This window comes from Tenrec ecaudatus, chromosome 1 (assembly GCF_050624435.1).
Source record: "Tenrec ecaudatus isolate mTenEca1 chromosome 1, mTenEca1.hap1, whole genome shotgun sequence".
NCBI lineage: Eukaryota > Metazoa > Chordata > Mammalia > Afrosoricida > Tenrecidae > Tenrec > Tenrec ecaudatus.
Window position 1 is genome coordinate 133,400,674 of NC_134530.1, and position 12,057 is coordinate 133,412,730.

General features: G+C 40.1%; 1 protein-coding gene across 1 annotated transcript in view; it reads right to left on the reverse strand.

Moving 5' to 3' along the window:
- Window positions 1-1,329, reverse strand: part of FRRS1 (ferric chelate reductase 1) — a 46,742-nt gene extending 45,413 nt beyond the window's left edge. The window contains exon 1 of the mRNA XM_075540270.1: window positions 1,134-1,329. Within this exon, the coding sequence (XP_075396385.1) occupies window positions 1,134-1,329 (196 nt within the window). The remainder of the gene's footprint in view (window positions 1-1,133) is intronic.
- Between the last annotated feature and the right edge of the window lie 10,728 nt (window positions 1,330-12,057).

Sequence of the window (12,057 nt, forward strand, 5' to 3'; positions counted from 1 at the left end):
ACACAGACGAAGCACACCAGCCCATATGATCCAAGAGCTGGAAATAACAAACCCCAATCCCGGAAGAAGTATTAGACTTAAACTCTGAGCACCTAGTTTGCAGGCTACAGAGACAATGAAGGCCCAAAACCCATTCACAGAGCCCTCCATGCCGATTAAGCCACTAGTGAACCCCACTGTCTGTGGACCAGAGATGGGAAGGGCACTGTCATCCGTCAGAGTGCATTGTAGGGTAGATTACCGCAGTTGTAGGTAGGTGAAAATGTGACACTTTGTCATGATCTCCCTATCGATCTAATGTATGATTGTTTCCGTTTTTAGAATTTTCTGCTTTGTTTTATTTTGGGATTTTTTTGTTTTGCTTTGTTTTTGATAGAGTTTTTTCTCTGTTTAGTTTCTGTCATTGTTGTTAGGATGTTTGTTTGTATCTTGTTTTTATTTTGTATGTTTTTCTGCATATGAAACCCAGGATAAGTTAACATATAGAGACAACAACTGGATTAATAGATTTAAAGAGACATGGCAGGAGAGGCTGGTGGAAAATGGGGAGCTAACAACAAGTACACATTAGAAGAAATGGCCTGGAACTGATTGTGGTGATGGTTGTGCAGCTCTTTTTTGTTTTGTTTTGTTTTGTTTTGTTTTTGTTTTTTGGTTGTGCAGCTCTTATGAACGTGATTGAACAATATGATATGTGAACTCTATATTGGTGAAACTTAAAAATAAGCTAATTTACGAAAGGGCTCAGGGAAACAGAGGTTACACTCTAGCAAGAAAGACAAGAAGAGTTCTTGACAAAGAATGGATGTATGTATGGATTGTGATAAGAGTTGTATGAACCCCCAGTAAAATGATATTTTTTAAAAGAAAAGAGTTTATTATATTTTAACCTTATTTTCCTCTTTTAATAGTGCAATTGGTGAGCATATATAAAGTAATGATAAAAACATTTTTGAAATGTTCTGAATAGGAAATAGTTCTACTATTTAAGTATTATTGCAATTTGTAGTAATTAAATACAAAAATGAATACAAAAACAAATAAACATGAAATCATCTGTGTATAATAGTAGTAGTCAATGAATGCTGAAAGAGAGAAACTCAAAATGTCAACAGTAAATTCCAGCAGAGTACCTTTGATCTGTTCGCCCGGTGTGAACGTTTTTTGATTCACTGAAATGTGGTGAACAGCCTTCGATTGTGGGCTGTGGCCATGTTCCGGAACCATCCCCTGGCATGACTTAGTCACTTTTCCACTGGGATAATTAGCCACAGAGCTAACGAGTACCAGAAGTATGAGGACCGCCAGAGTAAACGCAGGATCTGCCATCTTAAAGGGAGGGTGAAGAGCAGATTAGTTTCCAATGTACTTAAAATAAAATACAAACATTTTCATAGCACCGCGCAATAATTCTAGATAGACAGCCACTTACTGTCAATTTTAAGCCTTACCCTCTACCCAAAATCTGTACAATAAAACATGGTATGTGCAGTCTGACCTGTTTGAATCAGCTTTACCATTGCCCATATGTGGCACTTTGGTGAAACCAATTAAATCTCCATTGCCTGAAAAGTGAAGAAACTACAACCTTATTTCAATGTTGTTTTAATAAAATAGAAATACAGCTCAAACTCTGAAAAGGAATACAATGTTAGGTTTCATTAGTTTCATTGGGCAATTATTTACAAACTAGCCCGTAAAGGAAAATAGGTCTAAAAATCTACTTCTGAAATTAGCCAGTAAAAAATCCTCTAGCTCCCACAGAGTACCCTAGGATACAGAGCTGGCGGAAGAGGCCCCTAGGCTGGAAGGACCGCACAATGAACCAAGCTCCTCACCTGTACGAAGATGGTACAAGACAACACGATGTCTTGTTTTGATGCATGTAGTCCCCGTGGGCCGGGACAAAGCCACTCCAATTGCATTTTCAATGAACTTTGCTGAAGTATAATGTACTATGTATAACAAAGTACTTCTGTTTTATTTTTTTAAGAAATAAGTTTTACTCTACTGACTTAGAAAGGTAGGATAAAGTTTTGTAAAACCTTTTGCCTTTTTAAAAACCATTTGTTTCTTAAAACAATTTTTTTCATCTGGAAGCAGAGATCCTAATTGGAGTCTAATACCATATGTGTTTATTTACCTATATATTACTTTGACATAACAATTAAAAAGCTAACATCCCAACAATAACCTGAGCAAATATTTGAATGGACATTTCACCAAAAAGAACATGATATGTTCACCCAACAAAAAACAGCCCACCCACTAATGGGGAACTAACAGTAAGCACAAGAAAGAGGAATACATTCTAAAATTTATTGTGATACCAACTGTACAGCTTTTTTAATATGATCGAACTGTTGAATTAATACATGAATTATTATCAATAAAGCTGTTTTGTTTCTTTTAAAGACACAACAAACCTCCTGGCATCAAGTCAGTTCCAACTCAAAGCAACCACATGGGTCAGAGTAGAACTATGTCACAGGAGTCCCAAAGTTGTGAATTATTACAGAAGCAGACTGCCTCATATTTCTCCCTAAGCAGCCAGGGGATTCAAACAGCTGACTTTCTACTTAAGCCACTGTTCCACCAGTGCTCCTTAAATGGCCACCAAATGCATGAAGAAGCAGGCAACTACTTTAGGGAGGGAGTCAAGGGGAGCTGATATCAAGGGCTCAAGAAGAAAGAAAATGTTTTGAAAATGATGATGGCAACAGCTGTGCAAGCTCGCTTGATATCACTGATTTATGGGTGGCTAGGACATCTGTAAGAGTCCAGGATAAGAGTGGAGGGTGAGTGGTTTGGAAGTGGAGAACTGATTACAAGAATCTACATGTGACCTCCTCCCTGGGGGACGGACAACAGAGAAGGGGGAGAAGGGAGACTCCGGATAGGGCAAGATATGACAAAATAATAATCTATAAATTATCAAGGGCTCATGAGGGAGGGGGGAGCAGGGAGGGAGGGGGAGAAAAAGAGGACCTGATGCAAAGGGCTTAAGTGGAGAGCAAATGCTTTGAAAATGATTAGGGCAAAGAATGTACGGATGTGCTTTATACAATTGATGTATGTATATGTATGGATTGTGATAAGAGTTGTATGAGCCCCTAATAAAATGTTTATAAAAAAAGAGTCCCTGATAAAATTACTAAAAACATAATAAAATAAAGTACTAAATAAGGCAAGTGAGGTTTTGGAATGGAAGTGTTTTTCCTTTTATGTTGTTTTCTTTCAGAATACATGCAAAAACATACCCATTGTCTTTTGATGGTTTATACCTTAAAGTTAATTGCAATTTGAAATCAGAGCTGACAAATTGTGACTTGTTTTGCTTTGTTTCATCTTTTGTAACAAACATGCATGTAAATTTGTGTTTAATTAGACATTACCGTAAATAAGAACAGTACAATGCAATCCTAGCAATTTTAAAGTGACATGGATGAGAAGACCTCTAAAATAAGTAAACACATGTTTAAAATGGTGGGAATAAATATTCAAGACAAAACTAAAAAAAATCCCTCAGCCATCAAGTCAATTCAGACATACAGCAACCCTGGAGGGCAGAGCAGGAAAAGCTCTTAGGGTTTCTGAGACTAAATTGGTACAGGCGCAGACAGCCTCATCTTTCTTCTGTGGAAAGGCTGGTAGGTTGGAAATGTGGACCTTGCAGTTAGGAGCCCAACACTTGTCCCACAGAGCCACCAGAGCTCCTTAAAGAGTCAAGAATAGGTGAGAAAAAAATATCTTTAAGAGCTATTAAAGAATATCTTGTCAACCATACGTTAAGAAATTATAAAATTTTAAAATTTAGACCAAAGGAAAATATACCATTGAAATAGAATAAAAAACACTAAAACATAACCTAGTATATTCTTATAACTGTAATAATTTAGAGCATGCTAAGGTGAAACATCAAATATCAGTGGTCAAGAGAAGTCTTTAGTGCATGGAATTGAAAAAATCATGTTACTTAAAGGAAACGATAATGGATACACATCACTACATATTGCATAGTAAATACCAGTTTAATTAAAGTTGTAAATACAAAAAGAAAATCAAGCCATTCAATAATAAATACTATAATAATATATATTATATAAATATATAAGTGTAATCAAGAAATACAGCTATTTCTCTATTGAAAAAGGAAGGATTTTATAATTTTAATAACAATACAGAAATCACCAAAAAAGTGATCAATTAGGGGCAGGCCCCAGTCCCAACTACGTGGACACCTGTCCCTCCCCCACCCCCCAGAAGAATTCACTTCAGAGGACAGCACGAAAGCTACAGCTCAGGGAGAGGGACATGTCTGTTCAGAGCACATGGGAGCAAATGAAGGGGAAGGAAGAGAGAATGGAGCCCATCCTGGCCTACCAATCCTTGAGGACAATATTTCTGCTCAGAGCGGCCAATCCACAAAGAGGACCACATGGCCAGCCCTACTACAAGACTCAATGTCCCTCACTGACCCATAGCCCAACAGGGAGGACAACACTGGAGACACAGTGTGGGAATTCCACCTGATCTGACCCCACCACACCGAGGCAAAACACTAAGAGTGTGGAACAGAACAGCAAGGGGAACAGCAACGAAGAACCCAGGAAATACCAAAAATAAACTTTGAGGCCAGAGCTTGGTGTCCCATCAGACTTGACCAGAAAACAGTCCTAAAGGCCAACAAACAGTCTTTCAACTAACTACAAGCTTTTCTTTCTTGTTGTTGTGTTTTGTTTTGCTATTTGACATTAGCTAGTTTGGCAATAGCATTAGGGGGAGGTGGGGGAAAGGAAGTGGTGTTAACAAACCCAGGGACAAGGAAACAAGTGATCCAAATCAGTGGCAAGGAAGCTATAGGAGGCCTGGTAGGGCTTGATCAAGGGTAATGTAACCAAGAATTACTGAAACCCAAATGAAGGCTGAACATGATAGTGAGACAAGAGGAAAATAAAAGAAAATAGAGGAAAGAGCTAGGAAGCAATGGGCATGTACATATGTAAATATATTTATATATGCGGATGGGGAAATAGATCTATGTGCATATATGTATAGGTTTAGTATTAAGGTAGCAGATGGACATTGAGCCTCCACTCAAGTACTCCCTCAATGCAAGAATACTTTCTTCTATTAAACTGGCATTCCGTAACCTCCTCCCTGAGGGATGGACAACAGAAAAGGGGGTGAAGGGAGATGCCAGATAGGGCAAGAAATGACAAAATAATAATTTATAAATTATCAAGGGATCATGAGGGAGGGGGGAGCAGGGAGGGAGGGGGGAAAAGAGGACCTGCTGCAAAGGGCTTAAGTGGAGAGCAAATGCTTTGAAAATGATTAGGGCAAAGAATGTACAGATGTGCTTTATACAATTGATGTATGTATGGATGGTGATAAGAGTTGTATGAGCGCCTAATAAAATATTTATATATATAAATAAAATAAATAAACTGACATTCCATGATGCTCACCTTCCCGACATGATCACTGAAGACAAAGCGGGTGCATAAGCAAATATGGTGAAGAAAGCTGATGGTGCCCAGCTATCAAAAGATATAGCATCTGGTGTCTTAAAGGCTTGAAGGTAAACAAGGAGCCATCTAGCTCAGAGGCGGCAAAGCCCACATGGAAGAAGCACGCCAGCCTGTACAATCACGAGGTGTCGAAGGGATCAGGTATCAGGCATCATCAGAACAAAAAAATCATATGATTGTGAATGGGGGTGTGTGTGTGTGGAGTGGAGACCCAAAGCCCATTTGGAGGCCACTGGACATCCCCTTACAGAAGGGTCTCGGGGAAGAGACAAGCCCATCAGGGTGCAATGTAGCAACAATGAAACATACAACTTTCCTCTAGTTCTTAAATGCTTCCTCCTCCCCACCCCACACCCCCCCACCACACTATCATGATCCCAATTCTACCTTAAAAATCTGGCTAGACCAGAGGATGTACACTGGTACAGATAGGAACTGGAAACACAGGGAATCCAGGGCAGATGATCCCTTCAGGACCAGTGGTGAGAGTGGCGATACTGGGAGGGTGGAGGGAGGGTGGGGTGGAAAGAGGGAAATTATTACAAGGGTCTACATATAACCTTCTCCCTGGGGGAAGGACAACAGAGAAGTGGGTGAAGGGAGACGTCAGACAGTGTAAGATATGGCAAAATAATAATTTCTAAATTATCAAGTTTTCATGAGGGAGGGGGGAGTGGGAGGGAGAGGAGAAAATGAGGAGCTGATGCCAGGGGCTTAAATGGAGAGCAAATGTTTTGAGAATGATGAGGGCAATGAATGTACAAATGTGCTTTACACAGTTGATATATGTATGGATTTTGATAAGAGTTGTATGAGCCACTAATAAAATGATTTTTTAAGTGATGTTTTATCACCAGGACCCCTCCCAGTGCAGTGGGTAAAGCATTGCACTGCTAACTGAGAAGTCAGCAGTTCCAATCCACCAGCCCCTCCACAGGAGACAGAAGAGGCAGTCAGCATCCATAAATGCTTGCAGCCTCGGAAGATCTGTGGAGCAGTTCTCCTCTGACCTTGAGGGTGACTCTGAGTTGGAAATGACTCCACAGCAGGGGATAAGTTCAATTACATAGAAATATTTCTTTTTTTTTCTTTTTTTTTTTTCAAACCCTTGTGTCGAGGGCTGACTTTCAATCGATCGCAGCTAGGGAGCTGCTCTGCTACATACGAAACCCCGACCCAGAAGCAGGTCGTCTACGAATGGTTTAGCACCAGGCTCCCCACGAACGTGCGGTGCGTGACAGGCGAGGGGGCGGCCGCCTTTCCGGCCGCGCCCCGTTTCCCGGGACGAGGGGCACTCCGCACCGAGAAATATTTCTATATGTATCCTTTAACAAAAGATCTCCATATATCTGCAATATTCTTGTTAAATACTTTCACCCACAAACATAAATAGCCAAGCCACAAAACTAGACCCACAGATTACAAATACACATTAGAAAGAAATGTTCAAAAAAAGAAATGTTCAACTCAATGTGACATCATAGTTTCACTAAACAAATTAGCAGCTGTTGTCACAATGATTACCCAACACAGATGAGAATTCAGTGGGAAAAGCGCTCTCAAAATACTGGCTGGTTAAACTGGCATAACTTGTCAGTCAGGAGACTCGCCAGTTTGATACAGATAACTCTTTAAGGAGTTCATAAACTTTGACTAAGTGACTTCATTTCTAGGAATCAATATTAAGAAAATACTATAAAATACACAATATTTATTGTACAAATATATTGGCTGCAACATTATTTATAAATGCAGAAACTCAGAAGCAATGCTTGTTTTCTGATAGAGGACCATTAAGCTGTGGTGCATCCATGTGATGTATTCTATAATGAATGTGCAAGCGTTTGTAAAGCTGTGGTAATTCCGTGTGTGCGTGTGTGCATGTGTGCATGTGTGCATGTGTGTGTTTAAGAGAGAAGATTAATAAGACATATGGGGTAAAACACTGGAAGAAAATAGACCCAATGTTCCATTTGGGAGCATTCCTGTCAATTAGGATCATTGTCATCTTTTTTTAAATGTTTACACTCTTCTTTACACATAAGTATCCTCACTTAAATGATACTCTCACATCCTTAGAAACTCTTTGGGCACATACATTATATAATCCATACAAGTGTAGCAAAATTTAAAACTCTTTACTTAGAAAAGCACTATTGTTTCTTATTTGTGTATGTGTGTGTGTTAAAGAGTATATACATAAAGAGAGTGAGGAAATATTGGGAGGACCCAGGTAAAGGTACATAAGAATTATTTGCACTATTTTGCAACTCTGCTGTATTTTGCAACTTTACTTCAAAATAAAGTTCACTGAGTCTCCTACTGACTTTAAAAACAGTAAGTCATGTCACAAGGTTCATTTGATGATAAAATGCAGCAATGTAGGCTAAAGTGCTATTAGAATTCGGCTCCTTTTCCCAAACTTCCAAGCAAAATCTCCTACCTCTTGAGACAGTGCTGCCATTGGACTCAAACAAGAGGGGTCTTTACAGGGCCCCCACTCCGGCCACACCCTCACTAGGTCATGGGACGTGCCCATGTGCTTCTAGACTAGTGTTTCTCAAAGGCCTCAATACGGCCCCCTAGGAATGGTGGAACGATACAGAGGGAGTCTGCAAAAGCAGATACCTATGATTATGGGCAATAGTTTAAAAGTGTTTAATTGCCAGAGAAACACTGATGAGGAGGAGGAGGATGACGATGATGATGATGATGATTTTCCTGCAAAGGAGGCGGTAGGCCTGAAACATTTAAGAACCTACCTTGTAGATGATACTTCAGTTATCCACACAGAAAGATTTCCCTGGTCAATCACTTCACCCAACAGTCAACACATAACCCCTGTCTGAAGGGTAGGTCTTATTAGATCATAATTTCAGCATAGTCCTCCAAGCAGTATGAGAATTTTCCATTCAAATGTGGCTTCCAGATCATTTGTTAGATCAGACTTGCTTTCAGGACAAGCTATATTGGAGAGGATCAAGACCATAATTCTAACCATGTGAACCTGGCCAGGTAATTATATAGATCAAATGCAGTTAGTGCCACACACCTGAAGCATGGTTGAGTGGACAATTAATTCAGTTGAACAAATATTTTTCCGTCATTGACTTCCCGACATGTGAAAGTGGAAGCTCCATTTCTAGTCTTCGCTATATACTAAGTAGTGTCAGCCATCATTGAAGTGCTAGTTTCTTCATTTACAAGATATAGCAGATACACCAGGAGAAATTCAAAAACACCTTCAACTCTAAAATGTTACTATGGTCGGAAAGCAAAGTAGAGAACTTATTGGAAATTTCTAGAGCAAGAAGCACAAGATGGGAAAGGGAAGTGACTGACACAGCCACCACCTCTTATTCATTAGGAAACTATAACAAGGGCGGAGAGGGAAGTGGTTGTGAGCTGCTGCCCGTCACCAGCAAGTCTGTCCTAAGTCATTGCGACCCTACATACAACGGACCAAAACACTGCCTGTCTGAGCCATAGCTAGTCACGCGCCGAGTCTACTCGAGAAAAGTCTCATGGCGGTGTAGATATTTCTCTCATAGAACTTAAGCCCCAGAGAAAATTGATATGCAAACAACTAATTCAGTGTCTGAAAATGGTAAGCTTCCAATAAATGATAAATTGCTATTAATCATTAACCACCATTAACTTTCCATATCACCAGGTTGTGTGCACGTTTTTGTTTTTCTGAGCACCATTAAGGTCAGACAATGGACATTTTCACATAGTTTTCACATCTTCCCTGCATTTAGTTTTCTCAAGACTTAGTGCAGCCTCCTTCAGAAAGTGCAGTCCTCTTCTTTCCAGCAATTTAACTTTACCTTCATAGAAACCTTCCACATCAAGAAGCAATTTGACTTTGAGAGTTGAATCTCAAATTGCAAGAACATGATACATAGGTCAAGTATTTCTACATCTCCAGACAAAACAAAAATGTTTCAGACTTCATTTTCCCAGCAGGCAGCACAGAGGAATACAATTTGTTTTCTAAATTAACAAATAGAGTTAGGGAATTTTTAGAAGAGGCTCTAAAAAGTAGAGCATGAAAAATGGCACATTGGATACCAAGATGAGATCTGTCAGATCTGAATACCAAATTGTTCGATGGTTCAGGCTTTTCAGAAAAGGTTTTAGTACTTTAGTGAAAGCAAGAGAAAGGTGGAGAAAACCACTCAACTGAAAAACTAATTTGGAACTCTATATTCTGACGCTGGTTCTCCTAATCAGAGCATCATGGGCAAGTAAGTTTTCTATTTTCTTCATTCATTACCTGGAAAAAATGATCAGGGGCAAGTATCCCTTTACATGCTATGGAGCTTTTATCTGGATCACAAGACCCTCACAATGACCCAGGACTGAAAAAAGAAGAAAGAAATGATGCGTTAAGTGAGAATGGCCACTTCTCTAAAAAAAAAAAAACAACAAAAAAAACCCCTACAAAACTAATAAATGAAACAAAAGCAAATACTGTTAGTCTAAATGATGTACTATGTTGCACAATCCCAGCCACTGCTGTAGGTGTTTTTCATGTATAACCTCTAGTGCTTAGAAGAAACAAAGGATATTTTTTAAACCAGTAAAGGCATTGAGACTTACAGAGGCTATTTTATTTTGTTAAACGTTTTATTAGGGGCTCATACAACTCTTACCACAATCCATACAAACATCAATTGTGTAAAGCACACCTGTACATTCATTGCCCTCATTTTCAAAGCATTTGCTCTCCACTTAAGCCCTTGGCATCAGGTCCTTTTTTTCCCCCTCCCTCCCTCCTCCCCCTCCCTCATGAGCCCTTGATAATTTATAAATTATTATTTTGTCATATCTTTCCCTGTCCGACGGTCTCCCTTCAACCCCTTCTCTGTTGTGCATCCCCCAAGGAGGAGGTCACACGTAGACCCTTGTAATCGGTTCCCTCTTTCCAACCCACTCTCCCTCTACCCTCCCAGTATTGCCATTAACACCCCTGGTCCTGAAGGTATCATCCACCTGGATTCCCTGTGCCTCCAGCTCCTACCTGCACCAGTGTACAACCTCTGCTCCATCCAGACTTGCAGGGTAGAATTTGGATCATGATAGATGGTGGGGAGGAAGCGTTTAAGAACTGGAGGAAAGCTATATTCTTCATTGGTGCTACATCGCACCCTAACTGACTCATCTCCTCCCCTGGACCCCTCTGCAAGAGGATCTCCAGTGGCCAACAAATGGGCTGTGAGTCTCCACTCTGCACTTCCCCCTTCATTCACTATGGTAAGACTTTTTTGTTCTGATGATGCCTTATACCTGCTCCCTTAGACACCTCGTGATCACACAGGCTGGTGTGCTTCTTCCATGTGGGCTTTGTTGCTTCTGAGCTAGATGGCCGCTTGTTCACCTTCAAGCCTTTAAGACCCCAGACGCTATCTCTTTTGATAGCCGGGCACCATCAGCTTTCTTCGCCACATTTGCTTATGCACCCATTTATCTTCAGCGATTGTATCATGGAGGTGGGCACCCAATGATATGATTTTTTGTTCTTTGATGCAGATAACTGATCCCTTCAGAACCACGTGATCACACAGGCTGGTGTGTTCTTCCATGTGGGCTTTGTTGCTTCTGAGCTAGATGACCGCTTTTTTATCTTCAAGTCTTTAAGACCCCAGACGCTATATCTTTTGATAGCCAGGCACCATCAGCTTTCTTCACCACATTTGTTTATTCACCTACTTTGTCTTCAGCGGTTGTGTCGGGAGGTTGTGCATCATAGAATGCCAATTTCATAGAAGAAAGCATTCTTGCATTGAGGGAGTACTTGAGTGGAGGCCCAATGTCCTTCCAGCACTTTAATTCAAAACCTATAAATATCGGCACATAGATCTATTTCCCCATCCTCATATATATATTTGCATATGTACATGTCTTTGTCTAGACCTACAGAGGTTATTTTTAAAGGTTTTTTAACTGCCTGAGATCACTCAAGAACAGAATTTAAAAGTACATTCCATTTTAGCAATTTAGAGGGATAAGAAATCTAATAATAGAAGAGCTAACAATTACTAAAAGTTTACAGCACATCAGGCCTTTTCTGTCAAGAACATGATGCCCTCTATCCTCACAACCACCCAATGAAGGAGATGTTATTCTACTAATATGTAAAGGTGGCACTGATTCAGATGCATGACAGAAATCACAGCAAATTAGTGGCTGAATGTATAGTCTCCAGACTATTTCCTAAGGTCTTACTGTGTCAGTCTGGATAGACTAGAGAAACAAATCCATGAACACACACATGTGTATATGAAAGAGATGTATATACAAGAGCAATTGAACATTGAGAAAACATCCCAACCCAGTCCAGATCAAGTCTGTAAGTCCGATATTAGCCCATATGCCCGATATCAATCTATAAAGTCCTCTTCAGACTCACGAAACACATGCAATGACACCGAATGTAGAAGATCACAGGCCGGTGGATAGAAAGTCTTTGGATCCAATGGCAGATGAAACATCTCAGCTCTGGCAGGGGTCTCTGCAT